Here is a 25,752-nt window from a genome sequence, read left to right as displayed (position 1 = left end):
CATAATCGGGATCAGCGTCCAACCCCTCACTACCACCTAGCGCAGGGACCATGGAGCCCCGGCCTTAAGGACCCCAGCAACGAGCTCTAGCCCCTTCCCCTACCAGCAGGCTGCCGGGTTTCTCCAGTCCTTCGGGAGGGGAGGGGGAGGCTGCAGCGCCCCCAGCCCCCTTTTCTCAATGGGATGGGATTTTGTGAATGAGCAGTCACGTGACGCTGCTTCCTTTGTCCGCCCGCCTCCCCCGACAACAGGTGAAACAGAGAAAGAGGGCAGGGGTCCTCTCCAGGGCCTACTGGGATGGGACGCCGGGATTTCTGGATGCCCTACGCTCCTCACACAGCTGTTCCCCGGGGGGGAGTGGTCCCCTGAGTTCCTCAATGGTGAGGGTCCAGTACGGAATTTTATGAATGGGGAGTCCTCGGAGGAAGTCCAGGCCCCCTAAATGGTGACCGATACCCCAAATGGCTGCCGCGCAGTTCAAGGGCCCCCACCTCCTTTTTCTTCCAGCCAGGGTCTGGGGGGCGCCCCGGTAGGCAGGAGGCGCAGCGCGGTCCAGGCCGCCCCCTCATCGTGACAGGCGGTCTGTCAGCCCCCGCCCCCTCGCCCCCCTCGGCACCTGCCTGGGAGGCTCCGGCCGGGCTCCGAGCGGTGGCGACGTGGCCTCCTCCTCCTCCTCTTCCTCCTGTTCGCTCCGGCTCCCTCGCTGGCTCCGGCGGCGCTAGAGACGGGCACCGGGAGCCGGGGCGCAGGGGGAGGGAGGGGGAACCTGGAAGATGGGTTGGGGGGGAGGGGGCGGCTTGGGGGAGGGGTAAACGCGAGGCAGGCGCACTTGCCCGCTGGGTCCTAGAGCCCGGCAGTGGCTCTAGCGAACAGCCCCCCAGCCCGCATTTTCTCAGGATCCAGAGAGGATCCCCTACTTTCCCACCCATCCGCGCCATTGGCCCTTGAGGATATGGAGAAGGGGTCCAGGACGGAGCCTGGTCTCAAGATTCTAAAGAGACGAGGGTCTACGTTTGTGGTTCTAAATGGGAGGGGCTGGGTGCCTGACTGGGTTCGAAAAGGGGTGGGGCGAGAAGGGAGCCTTCGCAAGGGGGCGGGGTCGGAGGGCCTAGAGGAGAGGGTGCGGACGCCGAAGGCGCGGACGAGCGCCTGCGTCAGGGAAGGGGCGGGCCCACGGAGGAAGGGCCTTCTAGGCCGGCCCGAGGAAGGAGAGGGTCTTGGGAAGAGAGGTTGCCAGGTCTTAGAAGGGCGGAGCTTATAAGTAAATTGTCTTTAGGGGCCGGACGACGGAGAGTTCCAAAAGGGAGGAGCTACGTAGCAGAGTTCGTAATGGGCGGGGCTTCGGGAGAGGTAATAACGGAGGGGCGGGGCATTGTAAATGGGCGGGGCTAAAAGAAGGTTCTAAAGGGATGAGGCCTAGGACTACGAGGTCTGGGGGGCGGGGAAGAAGGCACCGGAGTATTTCAAAGGGAGATCCAGGTTCGTAAGGGGCTGTGCTAGGCTGGCTCACAGGAGGGCGGAGCCTCGAGCTCGGGGGCGGGGCCTAGATCTCGGAGTCCGCCCTCGCTGTCTCGCCCACTTGCCTTCACCCGCACCCCCGTTCTTTTCGGTTATTTTCTGCTACGGCCGTTCCCCGCCCTGCCCTGGGCCCAGGGGGCCGCGGTCTGAACTTTGGTCAGCTGGAGGAGTTGGTGAGTGGCATCCTCCGAGCGAAGGAGGAGCCAAGGAGGAGCTTGGGGAAAGGGGTGGGGCCTGAGTGTGAGGCCTGCCTCTAGACTAGGAGCGGGAAAAGAAATTTAGGATTAAAGCCGGGAAGAGGACAGGACCAAATGATCAACACAGAGAGAGGGATCTGAGGGTTAGAGGTGATGACTGAGGGGTTAGACTGACAAGAATACCAGAAATTTTTATGCGGAGGCGGGGCCAGACCTGGGGCAGGGGTGGGAGGGGACTTGAGAAGGCCCGATTCTTTGACAATCGGGGGCGGGACAAGAGGGCGGGGGCGGGGCTTGGGCCTCAGGAGCCCAGTTTAAGTTCTGGGAAAGAAGCTTGAACTCTTTGTAGGCCTTATAGGCTACAGAGGCCGACATCATGAGTGTTGCGGCCTGCGTGATTGCCAGGGAAGCGGGCAAGACCTATATCTTGGAGCTTAAAGACCTGAAACGTGGCCACAGTGTAGGGATGTGATATGAGGGACCAGCCAGAGACACAGAGACCGGACCTTAGTACACTAAGAGGATGGGAGACTAAGTATCTGAGCAGGAGCTAGCTGTATGGGGCCATGAGGAAGAAGGCGTGAACGTCAAGAGTCAGGGAACAGGAATGCGGGGGGAAACCAGTGCCTGAGTAGGTCTTGAGGAACAAGGGTTGAGTCGCTGCTGGCGGACAGGACCAAGTTCAGCCAGCTTCGGGGGGTTCCCCACAGCCCTGGCAGATTGACTGGCGGAAGTTTTTCTGACCACAGTCCCCGACCTCCGTCAGAAATGGGGAACGTGCAGTCGGAGCCGTCCGCTGGCGGGGGCTCCAGAAAAGAGCAGGCCTCGGACCGGTCCTCCGACTCCCGCCGGACATCCCTGGTGGAGCCCGAGGTGACCCCCTCCTCCCCGGCCATGCGCCTGGCTCGCGGGCTGGGCGTCTGGTTCCCTGGCAGCTCCGCGCCCCCGGGACTCCTGGTACCCCCGGAGCCCCAGGCCTCACCCTCACCCCTGCCCCTGACCTTAGAACTGCCCTCGCCAGTGACGCCCCCTTCAGAGGAGGCGGCTGCGGCCGCCGTCTCCACACCACCCCCGCCCCCCGTGGGGACCCTGCTGCCCGCGCCGTCTAAGTGGCGAAAACCCACGGGCACTCCGGTGCCCCGGATCCGCGGTCTGCTGGAGGCGAGTCATCGCGGCCAGGGTGACCCTCCGAGCCTCCGCCCGCTGCCGCCGCCGTCCCGGCAACTACCCGAAGAGGACCTAGACCCTGTCCCGAGGGCCCCGTCTCCGACTCCGCCGCCCTTGGAGCCGCGGAAGCCGCCACTACCGCCACCTTCCGACGGGCAGCCCCTGTTGGACCGCAGAATCACTCCTGCTCTGGCCACACCCGCCGCAACCCCTACAGAAACCCAGGCCAGACTCGGCAGCGAGGGCCAGACGGCCAGCGGGGCCCGCAGGGGGGCACCTCCCCAAGCAGGCGAGGGCGAAATGGCCAGGCCTGCGGCCTCCGAGGCCGGCCTGAGTCTGTTGTGTAAAGTCACCTTCAAGTCGGGGCCCCAGCTGGCCCCTGCGGCAGCGTCGAGTTCTTTAGCCGCTAAAGCCTCTCTGGGGGGCGGCGGCGGCGGCGGCGGGCTCTTCGCCGCCTCGGGCGCTATCTCCTACGCTGAGGTCCTGAAGCAGGGGCCCCTCGCTCCTGGGGCCTCTCGCCCCTCGGGAGAGGTGCCTCGGGGAACTCAGGAAGCAGAGGGCGGTGATGGAGACGGCGAGGGGTGTTCTGGACCCCCCTCGGCGCCTGCGTCCCACGCCCGGACCCTTCCGCCGCCACCTTATACCACCTTCCCTGGCTCGAAGCCCAAATTTGACTGGGTGAGCCCTCCTGATGGCCCTGAACGCCACTTTCGCTTCAATGGAGCTGGCGGAGGCGTCGGGGCGCCCAGACGACGCGCAGCCGCTTTCTCAGGGCCCTGGGGCTCCGCACCACCCGCTCCAGGGCAGATGCATCCTGCTCCCGGGTCCCGGAGGCCCGCACCCGCCTTGCTGGCGCCGCCTATGTTCATCTTCCCGGCGCCCACCAATGGCGAGCCTGTGCGCCCAGGGCCTCCCGGCCCGCCGGAGCTGCTGCCGCCGCCGCCGCCGCCGCCGCCCACGCCACCTCCAGCGCCGCCTCCCACACCGCAGCCGCCCGTGATCCAGCCAACGCCGCTGCCCGTGACGCTCCCGCCCGCCCCGGGCCACTTGGAGTCGGCCGTGACTCCCGCCCCGGCTCCCTCTCTGTCCTCCGCCTTGGCTGCCGACCAAGCCCCAGCCCCGGCCCCGGCCCCGGCCCCGGCCCCGGCCCCATCCCCGGCTCCAGCTCCCACTGTGGCCGAGCCATTGCCACCTGCGCCCGTGCCCGCGCCCGCGCCCGTCAAGACCCGCACTCGCAGGAACAAGGGTCCTCGTGCAGCCCGCGCGGTTCCGCGTGAGGATGGCGCCCCCGGAGATGGTCCCCGCGATCGTACAGCCACTACTGTGACTGACAGCGGTGGTGCAGGGGGTGGTGGCAGCGGAGCTCTTCCGGCGGGGACAGCTAACTCGGGCGCCGCGCGCCACTGGCCACCCTTCCAGGTGCTTAACTCCTGTCCCTGCAAGTGTTACTGCCGCCACCAGCCACGCCACCGCCGCCTGCCAAGAAACGTGTCTGCCTGGTGAGGGGAGATCAGGGAGGAGGGAGGGAAAGGGGATACCCCTCCAAGTCCTGAACTTCACTTTCCTGGAGGGCCCCATTCAACCTTTTGGCCTCCTGACCCCAGCTGCCCTTAGACCCTCCCCTTGGCTGCATATCAAACCCAACTGAACTCCGATCTTTCAGAACCAATAGGAGCCTTGATAGCACACTGCTCAGACAGAGAACACCTTGGCCCAGCCCCTTAGTATCCAGACCTCTGACGGATAACCTCCCGTGTTACTCTCTGGAGCCATCAGGGGCACTGGTCCCTGCTGGCCTGATCCTATGCACTTCCTTGACCCTGTCCCCAATGACATTAAGAAGGACCATGTCTCAAGCTCTTCAGGGACAGAAAAGATGATGGTCTTCTGGAACCAAGTGGTTATAAATGCAGGCTTCCAAAGGAAGCCCCAGTCCTAGTCCCTCAGAATCCCGACCTCTCCAGTCTTTGACCACCAGAGGGCGCTGATGTCCCAGTCCTTGTCCTGCAGATTACCCTTGATGCTGCAGCTTCAGAGGAGACACTGCATCCTCTGGTTACCTCTCCTTCACCCCTTAATCTCAAATCTGGTCATCATCTGGGTCTGTTGGACCTTGGGTCCTGAGTCACAGGGAGACCCTCTCCCTTGGAACCTCTGGGGCTCAGCTGGGGCCTGGAGGGGGAGTTGGGGGAACCATTATCACCAGCCCTCAGCCCTCTTTCCTACTAAGTTTGTTCCTCAGATACAGCCCAGGTCTAAACTCCCTTTGGGATATTCAGTCATGGTCTCTCATACAGATGGAGAGTGGAGCCTAGAATGGGTAAAGGCCTGGCCACACAGGTTCTGATGATTCTACCCTCCCTGTAGGCTGAGCACGCCCACCAACCACCTGAGTGAGCCACCCTGGGTCGCCACCATCAAGTTGGCCGGCTCCCTGGTAGCCGGGCTGGAGCACTATGACTTGCAGGCGACCCATTCCAACTGAGTGCAGTCTGCTCAATGCCCTCTGCCACCCCTCCTTGGTAATAAAAGCCATCCAGATGCTGAGATGCCTATCAGTCACCAGCTAAGGGTTGGAGGGGCTGAGGTGGGGCAGAGGTCTCCCTGAAAGCACCACATCCTGGGAACAAGAAGCTGGACCCAGACCAGCAATAAGGGAGGTTCTGTTCATCCAGCATGTGGACTGATGAGCCCGCAGGTGAGATGTTCTCACTCCCCTAAATATCAACCCCATTTCCAGGCAATCTGGTGCCAAGCTCAGGGTTTAGCCCAAATCACTCCGGAAAGCAGGAATGATCATTCCCATTATGCAGCTGGGAAAACTGACTCAAAGAAAATCTTGAAAATCCCACATCCCACAAATGGCCCAGTCAAATTTGGACTCTGCCTTCAACACCTTGAGAACTTCAAGGGCAAAAAACAGGCTGGGAGGTACAGAGGTCCTACATCACAGCACTGGCTCAGAAGAGTGGGAGTAAGGCCCACCCAGGCCAGGACCTTGTGCCTTTTGTTTCACAGAGGTCGATTTAGCATGTCATTTTAAAAAACTGGTTTAATCACTGCAAGTATTTTTCAATATCAGGACATTTCGCCCCCTTCACTGAACACTGGTACCTTGGCCTGGCCTTTGAGCGTCCACAGCTAGCCTCAAGAGTCCCTCTATTGGGGCCTGTCCCTCCCTCAGGCCATCTGTGTTGGAGACTCTGAGCAATGGCCATTGGAAAGAGGCTGATCCAAGGTTATCTCAGACTTCCTTGTGCCCTCAAACTTCCAAGTTCTTCAGAGGTAATAAGAACTTATGTCCCTACCAGTCCACTTGGGGCGACAAGGGCCTAAGAAAGAAAATGTCAATCCATCTTTATTGCGGGGGGGCGGGGAGGGGGAACGACTCTGCACTGCAACTGCCTTAAATAATGCAAGCCGTGCCCCACCCCAGTGCCTGGTGGACTCAGACGATCATCTCCAGCTGCCGGGCATACTCGATGACCTGTTTGGCCAGCTCCGTGGAAGGAATGGTGGTATCTTCCGGCTTCTGCTGCTGGCTGGCAAAGCTGTAGTAGTTGTTGAGGCCCAGGACCCACCCTCGCTGCAAGAAAAGAGAGACGGGAGATGGGTGGGGTGATCACACACACCCTCCCCAGGCCCCCGAGCCAGCACTTACCCATGTAGGCCCTGGCTCACTTTCCTCACCAACCCTGGGCAAGTAATTTCACTTTTCTGTGCCCCCGTTTCTCCATGTTTGAGATGGGACCCTAATCACACACCTCTCTGGGTCTGTTGTGGGGATTCAAATGAATCAAAAGTACTGAGAACAATGTTTGGCCCAGAGTAAACAATCATTAGATATCAGCTGTCCCCATCACCCAAGTTCAGGTTCACCTATTCCAGTCTGATCGTGACCCTCGTCAGTCACCAGGGCTACTCCACCACAAGCAGCAGCACCCTCCAGGGACCCTGCTCCCACACAAACACCCCAGAGCCAATGAACCAAAGTCTTGTGGGGAAAAGCTGCACTCTCCAAGGAATTCTGAGGACAGCCACCATCAAGCGCTAAGCCTCCCCCTCCGGCTGGTGCCAGGTGCTGGGCTCAGCTCATCCCACACATGAAACCCTAGCCCCTTTCTACAGATAGGGAAACTGAAGTTCAGAGAAGTTTGGCCACTTGCCTGAGGTCACACAACTGGAGTCTTGCTCCAGTGTCCCTCCAGGCCATCCCACCCTGCTGTTAGCGAGTGGACCCTATGGTCCCTTGACCTCCACCCCAGCCACCTTCTTGGCGTAGTCTGTCATCTTTTTGGGTGTGTTGAAGAAGAGGATCCGGGTGGCCTCAGTGAAGAGGATTTTCTCATAGGCCTTCTCGATACAACCAGCAATCTCATCCCTGGGGGAAGATGAGTCTCATTATCGTACACAGACAAGGCCTGGCCCTTCAGTTCAGCACTTATGGCTGAAATATGTTACCTGCCTCATTTATCCCATCGAGGCTCAGGGGAGAGTAGCTTGACTAGAGTTGCAAACCTAGGGCCACCGCAGGGCACACACTCAGGTCTCTAGGACTCCTGGGCCCAGGCTCAGATTCTCACTCCTAGCCATGAGGACTTCAGGCTTGGCTGAAACTGAGTCTCAGATTCACATAAGGGGATCTCTTCACCTAACACCCTCCCCCACAGGATCCAATCCCAAGGGGGTTCTCTGTACCCATTTTATGAGGTCAACACTAAAGTTAAAAAACAGCAAGACATCAAGCCACTGAAATGGGAGAAGGGGGTAGCTCTGGGCAAAAACCAGTGACAAGGAGGAGCTTGCCTGTTTGTGAGTAGTTTATTAATATCTCTTAGGCCAGGTGGCAGGTATGTGGGCACTCATTATATTATTCCCTGTGCATTGCAGAGAGTAGAAATATTTCAGAGTTAAAAATAACCTAAACCTACTCAATTGCCCCTCCTCACTCCCCGCAATCTGGTGCTTTGCCCGCGTGAACCAACTGTGATGCCACCTGGACACGTGGACTTGTACACGTCATTCCCATCCGCCCATGCAGTGCTGCCTGTGTACACAGCAACCCCCAAGGAGCTAGCAGGATTTGGTGGCCCTACTCTAAAGAACGAAAAACTGAGGTTCCACAGTTTAGGTGACCTGAGGTGAAGCCAGATGACTCAAGGAGTACTTCCATGAGAAAGGCAGCAAGGTCTCTGTCTGTGCGCTGAGCTGAGCACTGTTTGGGCACCAAGACCATGCTCAGGATCGAATTCTATGGGCCCATACACACACACGGCCCAGAGTGAGAGGAGGGCTCTTACCACCATCTCATGACCAGTTCCAGTTCACAGAAAAGGGAACTCATGTGCCCAGCCTCCCCAGATCACAAGTGGCCCAAATGGGATTCAAACAGACAACTGTCTGACTCTGGAGTCCAAGCTCTTTCTATACTCCGCAGGGCCCTGGCCCCCCACGCACCTGATAGTGTCAAGCAGGATGTCGATGAAGAAAGTGTAGCTCTCGGCGGGAATGTTGCCTTTGGCCAGGAATACCTTGTTGTAGCTGCCCTCCATCAGGTACTGTAGAGAACGGGTGGGGAAGAAGAGAGGGTGAGGAAGAGGCATCACAGAGGCATCCCACTGAGGCCTCACTGTAACCCCAGTGCCTCCATAATCTACACTCTGCCAGAACACTCTCTGCCATACAGTCACCATTCCCCATGCAGATGGGGTCCTCCTCTCCTAGGAAGCCCTCCCTGGTATGTACACACAGACACAGACACAGACACACACACACACACACACAATCATTTTGTTTACTATCTGCTTCCTCATATGAACATCAACCTCATAAGATCTGAGATTTGATCTGTTTGGTTCACTGTACAGTCGGAAAACCAACCAAAGTGCCTGTGTACATGACTAGGGCTCAATATTTGTTGGAAAAATGGGCAAATGAGTCCACAGGCTGAGCCCTGCCTAGTCTTCCAGGAAACCCTCCCAAGTGTCTCTCCCTGCGCCGCTCCCTTTAGCCAGGCCCTCCCCTCCCGCTTCCTCAGCCTCACTTGCTCGAGGGACACTGGATGCTTGATGTACACGTTGGTCTGGATGTCCTTGGCAGGCAGCCGCTCCAACTCTGTGTGGAACTCAGCCACCCGGTTCTGGGACAGCAGGAAGAGGAGGTTGAGGCCCAGGAGCTGGTGCATGTAGGCTGACTCTGGGAGCTGCTCCCTATGGACCAGAGTGGGAATCCAAGGTAAGGAGGGCTTAGGTGCCAACCAAGCTCCCCACACCACAGGTACCAGGGATCCACCCTGATGACTGCCCGATGCGCTCTCCTTGGAGGAGCACTAGTTCCTGGATTTTCAGATATAACTGAGGCTCAAAGAGACATAAAGAAGTCACAATCATATGGGCCCTAGGAAGTGACCTCACTCCAGTAAAGTGACTAAGCCTCATTCCCCTAACTGTAATAGAGGTGGGTTAAATGAATAGGGTTAACTGATTTAGTTATTTAATCCAAATACAGTGATTAGAATGGTATCTGGCCCCAACAAATACCACAGAAGTGCTAATTATGATTATATTAATAAGCATTACCTTCACTTCTGGGGGAAAACTGAGAGTTAGAGAGATGAAGCCACTTGCCCAAGATCATATAATCAGGAAGGGGGGAAAACAGCTTCAAATTCGGTTTTTCTAGCTGCTTCTGTCAAATTCTTAACCATCAGTCTCCATGGAAACCCCATTTGGTTATGAAACCATTCAGTTTCATATTCAAGGTGCAATCAGTGAGTCTCTGCTCTGGGCCAGGCTCCATACTAGGCTGTGCTGGGACCCAGCAGTGACCAAGACCCTTCTGTTTCTAGAAGACTCACAGTCCAGTAGAAGAGACAAGGCCGGGATGGGAAACACACAGACAGAAGAGTCAGGGCTGATACCCCATTGGAGACCACAGGAAAGAGCTTGGTCTGAAACCTGAGTGCTACAGAGACTCATGACAGGTTCTCAGCAGGCAATCAACATGGTCAAATTTTAGTGTCACGAAGATCCTCCCAGCTGCCATGGAGGGATGAATGGAAGAAGGCAAAGCTGGCATCAAGGCAGATAAAACGGGACGGTGGCTACCTTGGGGAGTAGAAATTTCGAATGGGAATGTGAAGGAGACAGACCAGAGGGTAACTGAGACTGGATGGCATAATCCCAGACTCAGGCCCTCCAGGCCAACCACAAACCCTGAGGCTTCTGGGCACACAGCTATGCAGAGGGGGAATTCCCAGGCGAAGGAAGATGTCCCAAGTGGCTAGATCAACAAGGATATAAAGCTGCCATGTAAACCACCCACCCCCTCCAACACACACACTACTGTGTGTGCTCAGCTGCATGCAACTCTTTGTGATCCCATGGACTGTAGCCCGCCAGGCTCCTCTGTCCATGGGATGTTCCAAGCAAGAATACTGGAGTGAGCTGTCATTCCGTTTTCCAGGGGATTGTCCCAACCCAGGCATTTGCCCATCTCCTGTACTGGCAGGCAGATTCTTTACCACTGAGCCACCAGGGAAGCTGCTACATACACACACCCCAAATTAGGGGCCAGGTCCATCCTCACTTGTAATCGAAGTAGTAGCATTTGAGCTGGGCCATGTACCGCTCGAAGGAGGGGATGTCCTTGCGTAGGATACTCCACTGAGCCCCGATCTCCAGTATGTCACCTGTAGGCAACAGAGAAAGTTCTCAGGAGGTGACCAGAGTCCCGACCTTGACCACCACTGCTACCATTCCTGCCACGACCCAAGTCCATAAACCTTCCCCATCAACTCCAGTGACACTCACGGGCCAGAATGAGCTGCTGCTTGGTCAGTTTGGTCCCTGTGGTTGGCAGGAAGTTGAGCTCCAACAAAACCAGCTGAAGAGGAGGGCAGGGGAAGGAAAGAAAGAAGATGAGACTTTAGGTATGAGCTATTTACTTTTATCTAGGCCTTCATTTTTCCACCTAGAAAATGGAACTAGCCATCATCCCTGACTCATAAGGTTGTTATGAGTATTAAAGGAGTCAGTCAGATCAGGGCCTGGACACATGATGTGGGCTCATTTAGGATGACTTCATGTTACAAGTATTAATAGACCCACTGGGGAGACCAACTCCATGCCTGACCCAGTGGAATCAAGGGGGAGGGGAGACACTAGCACCTTCGGTTCTTCGGCAACACTTTCCCACACCTTGTTGGGGTGGGACCAGCTACCCTCCTCAACCTACACCAAGGAGGAAAGGGGGCTAATCTCTTCCTATGGTCCAGCTCACACATCATCCCTTATCAGATACCACTCCCCTCAGCAACGTGGTCCAGCCCACTGTATTTGTACCCCTTCCACCTGGCCTGAAGCAACCCGAGCCCCATTAAGGTCCTCTGCTCTAAGAATATTTTTCCCAGCTTCAGTCTTGCCCTCATAACTTAGCTGGGCCCCTCTCTCCAAAGATCTATCCCTAAGCCCCAGATTTCTCGGACCCCAGCTTAGCCTGTTCTTAACCACGAACCCCATCATCTCAGCCTTCTTCCATCTCCCTGTCCAGTCCTCATTTCCCACTTGGTGGCGGCCAGAACCCTACATCACAAAAGCTGACAGCCCCATCCTACCACTCCAACCAGCTAGGCCTCCAAGCACCAAAATTTTAACCTCTCACTCGGTGTGCCAGAAACACCCTCTCCATCACCCCCCACCGTGGGGCCGCATTTAGTCCGTTCGAGGTCCCTCTCACATCTACGTGCCTCCAAACCGCACCTCGGCTCCTCTGAATCCTTCACCCTATTAGATAGCCCAGTCCGCCTTAGTCCCGTCCTCGCGCGGTTTCCCCCTGAGCGCGAAACTCGGTTAGGTCTGGACCCCTCGAAGCACCCCCGGCCGATCCTTACCTTGAGACGGCCCAGCTCTTCCCCGCACTTGCTAAGATTAGGGCTTTTCCGGTTCCACTCGCCCTTGAGCTGCTCGTACATGCCGGCCGCGGCCTGCAGGATCGCGCCCGAGGCCGCCGCAGTCCCCGAGCTCGAGGTGCCGGCCACCCCGTTCACCGCCGTAGCCGCCATCTTCCGTGATGCGGCAAACCGACAGCCCGGTTTACGGCAGCGACGCCTACCGACGCTCACCCGACGGAAGTGGGGCCGGGAGGTGGAGCCCTAAATCGGGGGCGGGGCTACGATGGTTTGCCTCCGCCCGCCGGGCTTAGCGTTCAGTCGCTCTCAGGGAGGTCCCCTCGGAGCCCGGCCCTTAATGAGCTTGTCAGCCAGAGTTCCGCCTCTACTGTCACTCAAGATGGTAACCGGAAGTCGCCCCTTGCCCTAATTGAAAATGGCAGCAGTCGCAACGCCTCCGCATTTCCCGTAGCCAATATGGCCGCACCGGCTTCACCCTGAGGTCTGTGTCTTGGAGATTTCACCCGAGCGGCACCTCTTTCTACACCAAGAGGTGGCGGTGGTGGAGCCATTTGATTAACTGTTATTCTTCCCATGTTACAGACAGGCTTTGAGAGACTGGGTAAACTTCCAAGAGACTAAAGGCTGAGATTTGACTCTAGTTCTTTCTCACTAGTTTCTCAATGCATCTTTCCACATTTTCTCCAAGCTTGTACGAATACGCATAAACTTTACAAAAATCATCCAGTATTAATGGCTTAAATTCCACCATCAGTTCAGTTCAGTTCAGTCGCTCAGTCGTGTCCGACTCTTTGCGACCCCATGAATTGCAGCACGCCAGGCCTCCCTATCCATCACCAACTCCCGGAGTTGACTCAAATTCACTTTCATCGAGTCGGTGATGCCATCCAGCCATCTCATCCTCTGTCGTCCCCTTTTCGTCCAGCCCCCAATCCCTCCCAGCATCAGAGTCTTTTCCAATGAGTCAGCTCTTCGCATGAGGTGGCCAAAGTACTGGAGCTTCAGCTTTAGCATCGTTCCTTCTAAAGAACACAGGGAATTCCCAATTCTTTTTTTTTAATCCCTACCCCTGATTCCTCCATCTATATCACACCTGCCTATTTAACATCTACTTTTTCTCAATTCTCTTGTCTTCCATCATTTAAAATGTCATAAGAGGTAAGGATATTTATCAGTTCTCTTTACTGCTGCATTCCCAGAGAGAGGAAGACAATATTTCTTGAATGAATGAACGAGTGTGTAAATAAATTGTGTCTTTCATCCACGCTCCGCTGGGCTAATACCGCCCCCACCCCCGCGGTTCGCCCCGCCCAGCCTATTTGCCAAGGATCTAATCTCCCCAATCAGGGATTGAACCTGGGACATCCAAGTGAAAGCACCCACTTCTAACCACTGGACCGTCACGGAATTCCCAAGTTGTGTCTTAAAAAAAAAAAGTCTTTAAGGAAAAACTGCATCATATTAGTGCTATATATATTTTCTAAAAAGCACCATGCTTTTTAGCAATAAGCTAAAGACATCTCTGGAGATTGATGGACATATTTCTGAAACTTAAAAAAAAAAAAAAACACGCTGCACAATATCCCACAGTGTGACTACACAATTCATTTAATGGTTCGCATTGACATTTTGGTTATTTTTGTTTGCCATTTTCAAGCGTTGCAATAAAAATTCTTGAGGTGAGAAGGAATTGGAGAAAGGTGGTCAAAAGGTACAAATTTCTAGTTATATATAATTGGAATGTAATGTACAGCATATGACTGCAGCTAATACTGCTTTATGATATATAGGAAAGTTGGTAAGAGACTACATCTTACAAGTTCTCATCACACAGAGAAATGTTTTGTCTTTTTTCTTTCTTTTTACTATATCTAATCTGAGAGAGAGAGCAATGAGCAGTCCTGAAGAAAAATCTTAGTTCTCTGCCAGGGGATTAGACCTGGGTAACCTGGTCGAAGAGTTGACTCATTGGAAAAGACTCTGATGCTGGGAGGGGTTGGAGGCAGGAGGAGAAGGGGACGACAGAGGATGAGATGGCTGGATGGCATCACCAACTCGATGGATGTGTGAACAGGGAAATCTTTTTTGACCTCAGGAGTGGGCACCTTGTCTCTTTGCTTTAGTAAAGCTCAGCTTTTGCCACTAGCTTTGTCCTTGGAGAGTCTGGGTGAGAACAAAGCTTGAATTTTAGTCCACTTGACAAATTCCTGGTGTTCAGCCGAGAGGCCCACTGTCTCCTACCTCATGTCTATATGAGAAGATGGGTGTTAGCTGGACCTATTGTGGTCATCATTTCACATTATATGCATATCAAACCATCGTGTTGTATGCCTTAAACGTACAGGGATGTATGTGAATTATTTCTCAATAAAATGGGTGGATAGGTTTTGGTTTTTTTAAAGATTCTTACATGCATTTGCTTGAATACATTTGTTTTAGTGCTAAGGGACAGATCTTAGGAATTAAGATTACTGAGTTGAGATAGGTGTATTTTTCATTTTAATAGACATCATAAGATTGCTTTTCAAAGTTGTAGCAGTTCACAGTTCCACTAGCAATGAAAGTGCTGATGGTATCACGGCTACTAGGCTTTAGAACTTATTTTTTTCCCTTTTACCAGTCTGTTACAGGACAAGCACTGTTTTTTTTTTTTATTGCTGTTGTTGTTGCTTTAGTTTGGATTTGTGTACTAATAAGGTTGAGACCCTTTCCTTCATTTATTAAACACTTTAATTTCCTCTTCTCTAAAATTTTCTTCAGGATTATTGCATTTTTCTAAAAATTTATAGTCCCTTCTGCTTATTGGAGATAAAACATTTTATCACATACGTTGCAACTATTTCCTTTGGCCTATTGTTTATTTTCTGAATATATATATATATATAATTTATTTACCATCTTTTGCCATGCAGTTTTCATTTTTACATAGTCAAATTTATGAAACTTTCCCTTCATGACTTGTTTTTCCCCTTTGTGAATTCCATATTTTCTACTTTGCTTAAGAAGTTCTTGCCATGTCAGAGTAAAACAAATATTCTCCAAAACTTCTTGGCAAAGTATTTGTGTTTTCCACATGTAATTTTTTTAACACTTGAATTAATTTTTGCATATGTTGTGAAATCTAAATTTGATATCATCCTCACAGGCAATTTTTTTCAGAACCATTTATTGGATAAGCTATCACTTTCTCACCAATATGAAAAGCATTTATATCTTATATTAAATCTCTTCAGTAATCAGACGTGTTAAGTCATTCATTATATTCTATCGGTCTATAGTTATTCTTCATAAATACCATATTGTCTTTTTGTTTGGTTTTTTTTCTTCATTGCTCTGTGCAGGTTTTCTGTACTTGTGGCAAGCAGGGGCTACTCTTTGTGGACATGCACAGGCTTCTCATTGCAATGGCTTCTGCTGTTGCAGAGCGCAGGATCCAGGACGCTCGGGCTTCAGCATTTGCATCGCATGGCCTCAATAGTTGTGACTCGAGAGCTCTAGGGTGCTGGCTCAGTAGCTGTGGTACATGGGCTTAGCTGCTCTGTGGCATGTGGGATGTTTCTGGATCCCCTGCTTTGGCAGGTGTCCCCTGCATTGTCAGGTGGATTCTTAACCATGAGACCACCAGGGAAGCCCCATACTGCTTTTAAAATATTTATTCTCGGTAAATATCATACTGTTTTTTGTATACATGATATATATATGTATATATTTCATGTTGAGGTGAAACTGACATAAATTAATCATCTTAAAGGGAACAATTCAGTGTCACTTAATTATATCCACAATGTTGTGCAAATACCACCTCTGAAAAAAAAAAAAAAAACCCACCTCTACCTACCTCCAAAACATTTTCATCATCACAGAAAGAAACTCCATTCCCCTTAAGCTGTTGTTGTCCATTCCCTACTTTTTCCTCACCCCTGGTAATGATCAGTCTGCATTCTGTCTCTGTGTATTTGCCTATTCTAGGTATTTCATATAAACGGTATCTTAAAATACATGACCTTAGATGTCTGGCTTCTTTCACAAAAACCATTATGGTTTTGACCTTAATAGATGTTGCAGAATATATCAATACTTCATTCCTTTTTATGGCTGAATAATGCTCCAGTGTGTGGATATACATTTGCTTTACCAATTCATCGTTGATGAACATTTGGGCTGTTTTCACCTTTTGACTTTGTGAATAGTGCTGATATGAACATGTATATACATGTACTTGTTTGAGAACATATTTTCAATACTTTTGGGTTGTATATCCAGAAATGGATCTGCTGAATGACTCAGTAAGTCTAGGGTAATCATTCTGAGGAACCACCAAACTCTTCCACAGCATCTAAGCAATTTACATTTCCACCAGCAACATACGAGGGTTCCAGTTTCTCCATATCCTTGCCAATACCTGTATCTGTTGTCATTTTTAAATTATTATAACCATCACTAATAATATGGAAAATTCTGAAAGAGAAGGGAACACCAGACCACCTGACCTGCCTCTTGAGAAACCTGTATGCAGGTCAGGAAGCAACAGAACTGGACATGGAACAACAGACTGGTTCCAAATAGGAAAAGGAGTACGTGAAGGATATATATTGTCACCCTGCTTATTTAGCTTATATGCAGAGTATATCATGAGAAACGCTGGGCTGGAAGAAGCACAAGCTGGAATCAAGATTTCTGGGAGAAATATCAATAACCTCAGATATGTAGATGACACCAACCTTGTGGCAGAAAGTGAAAAGGAACTAAAGAGCCTCTTGATGAAAGTGAAAGAGGAGAGTGAAAAAGTTGGCTTAAAGCTCAACGTTCAGAAAAAGAAGATCATGGCATCTGGTCCCATCACTTCATGGGAAATAGATGGGAAAACAGTGGAAACAGTGGCAGACTTTATTTTTGGGGGCTCCAAAATCACTGCAGATGGTTGACTGCAGCCATGAAATTAAAAGACGCTTACTCCTTAGAAGGAAATTTATGACCAACCTAGATAGCATATTCAAAAGCAGAGATATTACTTTGCCGACTAAGGTCCATCTAGTCAAGGCTATGGTTTTTCCAGTGGTCATGTATGGATGTGAGAGTTGGACTGTGAAGACAACTGAGCACCGAAGAATTGATGCTTTCGAACTGTGGTGTTGGAGAAGACTCCTGAGAGTCCCTTGGACTGCAAGGAGATCCAACCAGTCCATTCTGAAGGAGATCAGCCCTGAGTTTTCTTTGGAAGGAATGATGCTGGGGCTGAAACTCCAGTACTTGGGCCACCTCATGCAAAGAGGTGACTCATTGGAAAAGACTCAGATGCTGGGAGGGATTGGGGGCAGGAGGAGTAGGGGACGACAGAGGATGAGATGGCTGGATGGCATCACCGACTCGATGGACGTGAGTCTGAGTGAAGTCCGGCAGTTGGTCATGGACAGGGAGGCCTGGTGTGCTGTGATTCATGGGGTCGCAAAGAGTCGGACACGACTGAGTGACTGAACTGAATAAGTGTGAAGGGATAGCTCACTGTGGTTTTGACTTGACTTTCCCTGATCATTAATGATGTTGAATGCGCTTTTAATGATCTTTTCATTTAAAAAAAATAATGATCTTTTCATGTGTTTATTGGTTATTTTACGTATCTTTTTTGGAAAAATCTCTATTCGAGTCTTTGGCCATTTTTAATTGAATTGCTTATGGTTACAGAAGTTTTTCATTTTCTATACTGTAGTCTTGATCAGATACATGATTTACAAATATTTTCTCCTATTCTATGGGTTGGGTTTTTTGGTCTTGATCATATCCTTTGATTCACAAAAGTTTTAAATTTTGATGAGGTTCAATTTATGTTGCCTGTACTTTTGGCATCATACTTAAGAAACCATTGACATATCAAAGATTTCCCCCTATTTTTTTTTATAGCTTTAACTTTTTTTCCCATCCTGCATTCCTTGTGGGATCTTGGTTTCTCGATCAGGGATTGAACCCAGGCTGACAGCAGGAAAAGTGCTGAGTCTTAACCACTGGATCACCAGGGAATTCCGGTAGTTTTAATTCTTAAATTTAGAAATCTTCTGTTTTAAAATCATCGTTTTTTCATCTTTTTTTTTTTTAATTATTGATCTATTTGGCTCTACCGGGTCTTAGCTGCATCATGTGGGATCTAGTTCCCTGACCAGGGATCAAACCTAGGCTCCCTTCATTCAGAGTAGGGAGTCCTAACCACCGGACCACCAGGGAAGTCCTTTGAATTTAGAAATATGGTTTGATTTTGGTTAATTTTTGTACCTGGCATAAGAGAAGGGCCTACTTTTTCCCTTTGCATGTGGACATCCAGTTTTCCCAGTACCATTTGTTGTTAAGAGTGTCCTTTCTCCTTGGATGGATCTTGGCACCTGGTCAAATATCAATTGACTATATGTGAGGGTTTATTTTGAGCTCTGTGTTCCATTACACTGGTCTGTATGTCTGTCTTTATGCCAGTCAGACACTGTTTTGATTACTGTAGCTTTGCAATTTTGAAACAGAAAGTATGAGTCCTCCAACTTTGTTCTTCTGTTTCAAGGTAGTGTTGGCTATTTGGAGTCCCTTGCAATTCCATATGAGTTTTAAGATGTTCAAAATTGCCATTGGGATTTTGCTAGAGATTGCACTGAATCTGTATAGCACTATGGGTCATGTTATGGACTAAATAGTATTCCCCTAAAATGTATATGCTGAAGCCTTAACCCCCAGGACCTCAGAACAGGACTGTATTTGGAGATCAGTTCAGTTCAGTCGTTCAGTCGTGTCCGACTCTGTGACCCCATGAATTGCAGCACACCAGTCCTCCCTGTCTATCACCATCTCCCGGAGTTCATTCAGACTCACGTCCATCGAGTCGGTGATGCCATCCAGCCATCTCGTCCTCTGTCGTCCCCTTCTCCTGCCCCTAATCCCTCCCAGCTTCAGAGATTTTTCCAATGAGTCAACTCTTCGCATGAGGTGGCCAAAGTACTGGAGTTTCAGCTTTAGCATCATTCCCTCCAAAGCAATCCCAGGGTTGATCTCCTTTAGGATGAACTGGTTGGATCTCCTTGCAATCCAAGGGACTCTCAAGAGTCTTCTCCAACACCACAGTTCAAAAGCATCAATTCTTCGGTGCTCAGCTTTCTTCACAGTCCAACTCTCACATCCATACATGACCACTGGAAAAACCATAGCCGTGACTAGACGGACCTTTGTTGGCAAAGTAATCTCTCTGCTTTTTAATATGCTCTTTAGGTAGGACCTTTAAAAAGGGGATTATTTTCAGGACTCCCCTGGTGGTCCAGTGGTTAAGAATCTGCCTTGCAATGCATGGGGACATAGGTTTGATCCCTGGTCAGGGGCTTTCCTGGTGGCTCGGATGGTGAAGAATCTACCTACAACGTGGGTAAACCCAGGTTTGATCCCTGGGTCAGGAATATCCCCTGGAGGAAGAAATAGAAACACACTCCAGTATTCTTGACTGGGAAATTCCATGGACAGAAGAACCTGGTGGGCTACAGTCCATGTGGTTGCAAAGAGTTGGACACGACTGAACGACCAACGCACAGGGAACTAAGATTTCATATGCTGGGTGGCAACTAAGCCTGGGTGCCACGACTAGAGAGTCCCCATGCTGCAACTAAGACCTGAAATCCGTCTTTTAAAAGATGATTATTTTAAAACAAGGCCCAGTGGACCCTAACCCAATCTGAAAGGTGTCTTTATAAGAGGAGTACATTTGGACACACGAAGAGATACCAGTGACATGACCACACAGAGGAAAGACTGTGAGGACACCACCAGAGGGCAGTCATCAGCAAGCCAAGAAGAGAGGCCTCAGAAACCAATCATAAAAGATCTTAAAAGGTGTTTTCCTATGGCAGCCCTAGCAAACTAATACAGATGGCATTGCCAACAATGTTAATTCATGAACACGGGATGTCTCTCCATTTATTTAAGTCTTTAATTCCTTTCAGCAATATTGTGTACTTTTCAGTACACAAGTGTTTTTCCTCCTTGTATAAATTTATTCTTAAATATTTTATTCTTTTTGGTTGTAAGTAGGATTGTTTTTTAAAAATCTTTTTCTGATTATTCATTGCTTGTGTATAGAAATGCAACCGATTTTGGGGTTGATTTTGTGTACTTCAACTTAACTGAACATGTTTATTAGCTGTTTTTCATGTATGTGGACTCTATAAAATTTTATTGAAAATGGCTTTGGCATTTAATTGCCATCTGCCATATGCCATCTGTCTTTAGGAATCAGGTAATTTGATAACCTTGCTCAGCTTCCTTCTATTTCTATCTGATTTAGGGTTAATACAAGAAATGGATGTTGAATTTTAGAAAAAGGTTTTGCAAATACCTATTCATGTAATCATACAGGTGGCACACCTGAGCCTCTGTTTCTTCATCTATGAAATGGGGATAATGATAGAATTTTCCTAATAGAACATCGTGAAAATTACTTGCTAATCTAAGAAAAGGGATCTGCTGGAGACTGAAAGTTTGAGTCCCACACCAATTCCTATGTTGAAACCTAACCTCCAACGTAACTGTATCAGGAGGGGATTAGGTTGTGAGGGCAGGACCCTCATAATTGAGATTAATGCCCATATAAAAGAGGCCCCAGTGACCTTCCTCATCCTTTCTACCATGTGTTGTCAGTTGTTTAGTCGCTCAGGCGTGTCCGACTCTTTGCAACCTCGTGGACTCTAGCCCTCCAGGCTCCTCTATCCATGGGGATTCTGCAAACAAGAATACTGGAGTGGGTTGCCATTTCCTTCTCTAGGGGATCTTCCCAACCCAGCGACTGAACCTACATCTCCTGCATTGGCAGGCGTGTTCTTTACCGCTGAGCACCAGGGAAGCCCTGGTGGCTGCCACATGAGGACACAGTACAAAGATGGTCACCCATGAACCAGGAAGCAGGTTCTCACCAGACAGCACATCTGCCGGCGCCTTGAGCTGGGACTTCCCAGCCTCCAGCAGTATGAGAAATAAATTTCCGTTATTTGTAAGCCACCTAGTCGATGGTCTTCCGTTACAGCAGTTCAAATGGACTTGGGTCAAAATAGGATGTTGTCTCGTCACATTCTCCTTAATTTGCATTAGTGCAATGAATTTTGTTGATAAATCTGTACCGTTGATTATTGTGCATATTGCCTGGCCATCGCTGACCTCCCTGCTGAACCCCAGACCTGAGGTTCCCACAGCCTCCTGAATAGACTCCTTTAGAAGTCTCTGGGACCTCCCACACCTACTGTGACCCAAAATGGTCTCGGTATCTCCCCCTAACCTGTTCCTTTTCCTCAGTTTTCATCTCAGAAATAGCCTCTTTGTCCCCCAGTCCCCAGGGTAGAAGCCTGGACCTTTTCCTAAAAGCACCCACTCCCCTGCCATGGCCTGCCAGCCTCACAGCCTGTTCACTAGACCTCCTGAGCATCCCTCCTGCCTGCCCCCTCTCCTCCTTCCTACACCAGGCTTTGGTCCAGCACCGTCCCCTCCTGCACCAGTCCCTGGCCTGCTGCCTTGAGAGCTGAGCTGTCCTCCACAGGGCAGCCAGAGCATCCTTCTACATCTGACCACGTCCTTCAGTTTCTCCACTCTGAATGCTCCTCTGATGATTCCCAAGCTCTATAATGTGACCTCAGTGGCCTTGCCCGCTCTGGAGCTATGCTGCCTCAGCACGGACAAGCTGGTTCAGCTGTCCGCCCTGGCAACCCCTCAGAGGGAGTGTCCCCTGGGGCTCTGCTTCTACAGTGAAGGAGTGGAGGGGCTGGTCAGAGGACTTGCACAGTCACTCCACCCAAGACCTCTATCTAAACCACCCAAGGCTAGAGTGGAGCCTACTGGGTGGACAGGAAGTAGAAGACATGGGCACATTTGCTTTTTGACTTTTGGTCTCCATTTTCCCTTCTTTTTTATTTTTAAATTTTTATTTATTGGCTGTGCTGGGTTTTTGTTGCTGGGTGTGGGTTTTCTCTAGTTGTGGCAAGTGGAGGATACGCTCTCTTTGCGGCATGCAGGCCTTTCTTTGCAGTGGCTTCTCTTGCTGCAGAGCACGGGCTCTAGGGTGCGCGAGCTTTGGTATTCGTGGTGCACCGGCTTGGAAGTTGTGGCTTGCAGGTTCTAGAGTGCGGGGGCTCAATAGTTGGAGTGCATGGGCTCAGTTGCCCCAAGGTATGTGGGATCTTCCTGGACCAGAGATGGAACCCATGTCCCCTGCATTGGCAGATGGATTCTTAACCACTGGACCACCAGGGAAGTCCTCCTTTTCCCCTTCTTGACACACATGTTCCTTACAAGAATGTCCCTTCCCCACATAAGCAAGAGATTAGGATGGGACTGACAACCCTCAGCTCCAGGGGTGGGTTCTTGAAGGGCTTAAGCCAAACAAGGTCTCATCCGTCTGGCAGAGTGAGTGGCAAAGTATTGAGTTTATGATTCAACCCCATCCAATCAGAGTGACCAATAGGACTTTTGCCTGGGAATGTTGGACTCCAGCCCCTTTTTTCCTCTGAATAATAAACCATATGGTTGCGCTGCCTCAGACTGTGAGATTCACTGGCCTGAGGTCAGAGACCACCCTCAGATGAGGGCAGGGCAGGGAAGGCTAGAGAAATGGAGCCAGAATTCTATGGACATTGAAGCTTCTGGATCAAGCTGTACCTGAAGCCTGTCCTAACAAAGTCCATAAATTACCATTTCCATGTGGACCATAGAAATTTTTGCTACTTGCAACTAAAACCAAAATCTAAACCTCCCCAGAGACCCTTCCTTAAATTAGACGGTAGATAGGTGCTGCCATGCAAAATCTTTCACAATTAGCTTTAAACCTAGGCACTGAATAATCAGAACAGACTGTAGGCCATGGCAACGGACCTGGGTCATGGAGGACCCTGCTGGACTGTAGGGAGGTCTGGGGCACTCTGGGGAAGGGTTGAGCCAGCAGGCATACAGAGAAGTCACTATGCACCAGCTTGGCACAGGAGGATTTTGATATTTTAATAACCTATGCAGCTGGGTGGTACAAACTAACTGAACACGAGTCCTTACAAGGTTCCATAGCTGATGCTGAAACGTGAAGTGAAAATTCAAGCAAAACAGGGAGAAAGGCCTAGGGTGACCAAGCGATAGGTTACATGTCCAAGGCAACCCAGGACATAAGAGACAAGGGTGGGTGGTGGCTGGGGCAGGCCAGAGGCTTAGGTGGTAGACTTCCTTTTCAAGGAGTCCTTAAGTTTCAGCCTTGTGCTCCTCTGCTCCCTTGTAGAAAACCCTGGAGTTTAGCCTGGAGTTTCTCCAAGACACGGTCCCGGAGTGGCTAAAGGCCCTGCTGTCGGAGGGCGTACTGTAGGTGTAGTAAGATTCTAAGCCAATGATGCTGTTGATCTTCCATCGAAGGATACTGCAAAACTTCACCATGTAGGGCGACAGAAGGCAGCAGACGATGTAGAGAATCACCAGGCCGACAAACAAGCTGGCTGACACCTGCAGGAAACGGGCCAACAGGCGACGGTAGGCGGTCTGGGTTCGGGGTCAGGGGCGTGCCTCCACCAGGCAGGGCAGCTCCAGGGCAGCCACTTACCAGGAGGATGAGGAAGGCCCGCCTGGCACTGAGCGGGAGCCCGTGGATGTGCAGCAGAAAGGTGAGCTGGTAGTCACAATAGGTGCTCTTGTCCACGCCTCTGGTGGGGATGGGGGTCAGGATGGGGTGGGGAGGAGGTGGGCACCTCCCCCAGGAAGCCTCCGATCCCACCTCAGCTGTGTGTGTGCCTCACCTATTGCTCACCAACACCTTGAAGAAGAATTCAGGGGCAAAGATGTGGTAGGGAATGGTGTCATGGCACGGCGAGTTCTCCTGACATAGCCACCTGGGGGAGCAAGTTCAGACACTTGTGGTACAAATCATGCCTAGCGCGTGACAGCCCCTGATCTTCCGCTCTACCCAACAAGTTCTGGATGAGCACTAACTCGGTGCAACCTCCTACCTCTCTCCCTGATTCACGCCTCCACTCATTCAGCTGGTAAGGCTGACTGACCCCCTACCAGGAGACAGGCTGTTTATCCATTCTTTTCCTCCCTTCTTTAGGGGAGTTGTCAATTCCTCTGTTCCTATGTATTCATCTAGATTATAGATTGTATACCTATGATGTGCCAGTTCCTCATTTATTCTTTACTGCTTTTAGTCCTTCATGGCACCAATAGAGCTGGAGCAGCTGCTAGGTACAAGTCACATCTTCATTCCTTTTTTCATATAGCCAATAAATGCAGGTTGAATACTGCCTAGGTGCAAGTTGGTTACTTTGTTCACTCATTCGTTTCCTTTATTTGCTTATGGCATCATTTTCTTTCATTGATTAAATCAAAAATACTTATTTATGCTTGGGAAATTTCATGGACAGAGGAGCCTGGCAGGCTACAGTCCACGGGGTGGCAAAGAGTCAGATACAAATTATAGACTGCTGCTCCTGCTGCTGCTGCTGCTAAGTTGCTTCAGTCGTGTCTGACTCTGTGTGACCCCATAGACTAAGCAACAACAATTGTAAGCTTATATTCTGTCACTGTTCTGTTCGTAATAAAAATTTTGAGAACTTAAAAAAAAAAAGCTACTGAGGCCCTATATGCTAATTTTTTTTTTCTCCTGGCCATACCACACAGCTTGCAGGATCTTAGTTCCCCAACCAGGGATCAAGCCTCCAGCAGTGGAAGCATAAAGTCCTAACCACTGGACCGCCAGGGAATTCCTGCTATATGCTAACTTCTTACTTCATTTTTTCATTCATTCATTGATACCTCCATTCAAAGGTCAATAAATGCCTACCAAGAATGAATGAATTTGTTCACTGTCTCATTCAACAAATACTATGTTATCTATTCTAGACCTGGATTTTTAAGAGAGACAGACTCCACGAGAGACAGTGACAGCTCAGAGGGTCAGGGTGAGAATAGGGAAGGTACAGGAGGATGAGAGAGCCAACTGTCCCACCTATAACAGTCAGAAAAGTCCTCCTGGAGGAAGTGGCATCTGAACTAAGGCCTGAAGAAAGATTAAGAAGGACCAGTCCTGTGGATAGAGGATCCAGTTTGCATAAAGGTCAAAGTCAGTCTCATTCGAGGAATACAAAGACAGTCAGTGTAGCTTAAGAACCAAGGAGTCTCCCGGAGGCAGAATGGATGGAAAGGCCCGACAGAATGTGGGCAGATGGGGGAGAAGGGGCCTGCAGTCGGCCCAGGCACTCACTCGATGCCTAAACTGTTGTGGGACATGATGTTGAAGGACAAGTCCTCGGTGGTCATTGTGTTCTCCGTGGTCCAGATGAGGCTGCCAGTCCTGCGCAGGCAGGGGTAACCTCAGTAGGGGACGGGGCCTCAGCGGACCAAAGCCCCAAAAGGAGGCGGGGAAGGGGGTGGGGATTGGGTGGGTGGAGCTTCATGCCACAGGAGGGCTAGAGTTTGCAGGAGCCTGGGAGCCTGCGCTGTGGGCGGGGCCCTGTGGGTATGGCTTGCAGCTCAGGTTTGGTCTGTGGCTGGGCAGCTGGAGGGGGCCTGCAGGGGAATAAGGGCCGATTATGGGCCTGGTCCCACAGGAATTACTTGTCCAGCGGGCTGTTGAAGCGGTAGATTTCCTCCTCGCTGTATTCCTTGATGGTGTCAAGGGTGGGCCCGCCGCCCACCACCTTCAGCACGTAGCTGTGGGGAGCAGAGATTCGAAGGGGCTGTCTGGAGTCCTGCCTCACCTCTACCACCCCCTTTTCTCTGCGCCCCACCCCAGTCCCTTGCCCCCAGCCCACTCCCGTCAGCCGCCGGCGTGGCCCCCACTTTACCTGCCCTGAAAACTGCCAGAATCGCCCGTCACCAAATCTTGGATCAAGAAGAATGGGTAGAAGACTGTGGGATCGGAGGGGTGGAGGCCGGGAGGAGAAATGAGAGAGGGGAAGGAGGAGAGATGAAAGGACCCAAAGGAAGAGC

At 50.9% G+C, this 25,752-nt stretch overlaps 3 protein-coding genes across 3 annotated transcripts in view; 1 reads left to right on the top strand and 2 right to left on the bottom strand.

Annotated features, from left to right (window-relative positions):
- The first annotated feature begins 2,438 nt into the window (after positions 1-2,438).
- Positions 2,439-5,367, top strand: GGN (gametogenetin). Its single transcript, XM_052656725.1, has 2 exons — positions 2,439-4,381; positions 5,250-5,367. The coding sequence occupies exons 1-2, from the start codon at positions 2,484-2,486 to the stop codon at positions 5,365-5,367; spliced, it is 2,016 nt and encodes a 671-aa protein (XP_052512685.1). The 5' UTR covers positions 2,439-2,483.
- Positions 5,368-5,916: 549 nt separating this feature from the next.
- Positions 5,917-11,998, bottom strand: PSMD8 (proteasome 26S subunit, non-ATPase 8). Its single transcript, XM_052655863.1, has 7 exons — positions 11,773-11,998; positions 10,694-10,766; positions 10,470-10,572; positions 8,926-9,091; positions 8,340-8,440; positions 7,152-7,263; positions 5,917-6,468 (listed from the first exon to the last, which is right to left on the bottom strand). The coding sequence occupies exons 1-7, from the start codon at positions 11,941-11,943 to the stop codon at positions 6,331-6,333; spliced, it is 864 nt and encodes a 287-aa protein (XP_052511823.1). The 5' UTR covers positions 11,944-11,998; the 3' UTR covers positions 5,917-6,330.
- An 11,018-nt stretch (positions 11,999-23,016) lies between these two features.
- Positions 23,017-25,752, bottom strand: part of CATSPERG (cation channel sperm associated auxiliary subunit gamma) — a 28,915-nt gene continuing 26,179 nt past the window's right edge. Inside the window, exons 22-27 of the mRNA XM_052656485.1 lie at positions 25,608-25,671; positions 25,378-25,473; positions 25,025-25,114; positions 23,562-23,654; positions 23,369-23,468; positions 23,017-23,271 (exon numbers count right to left, since the gene is read on the bottom strand). Coding sequence (XP_052512445.1) covers positions 23,017-23,271; positions 23,369-23,468; positions 23,562-23,654; positions 25,025-25,114; positions 25,378-25,473; positions 25,608-25,671 — 698 coding nt within the window. The remainder of the gene's footprint in view (positions 23,272-23,368; positions 23,469-23,561; positions 23,655-25,024; positions 25,115-25,377; positions 25,474-25,607; positions 25,672-25,752) is intronic.

Source organism: Budorcas taxicolor, chromosome 18 (assembly GCF_023091745.1).
Source record: "Budorcas taxicolor isolate Tak-1 chromosome 18, Takin1.1, whole genome shotgun sequence".
In the NCBI taxonomy this organism is placed as follows: Eukaryota; Metazoa; Chordata; class Mammalia; order Artiodactyla; family Bovidae; genus Budorcas; species Budorcas taxicolor.
The sequence above is the reverse complement of the archived record's forward strand: the minus strand, read 5'-3'. Positions and strand labels throughout refer to the sequence as shown.

Bases quoted from the DNA above. Each gene is read 5' to 3' on its own strand.
- GGN (XM_052656725.1), top strand. From the start codon at position 2,484: ATGGGGAACGTGCAGTCGGAGCCGTCCGCTGGCGGGGGCTCCAGAAAA. The intron at 4,382-5,249 runs GTGAGGGGAGAT...CCCTCCCTGTAG, and splicing joins CCAAGAAACGTGTCTGCCTG to GCTGAGCACGCCCACCAACC.
- PSMD8 (XM_052655863.1), bottom strand. From the start codon at position 11,943: ATGGCGGCTACGGCGGTGAACGGGGTGGCCGGCACCTCGAGCTCGGGG. The intron at 7,264-8,339 runs GTGCGTGGGGGG...ATCTTCCCCCAG, and splicing joins ATCCTGCTTGACACTATCAG to GGATGAGATTGCTGGTTGTA. The intron at 6,469-7,151 runs GTGGCTGGGGTG...CTTTTCTTGCAG, and splicing joins TGACAGACTACGCCAAGAAG to CGAGGGTGGGTCCTGGGCCT.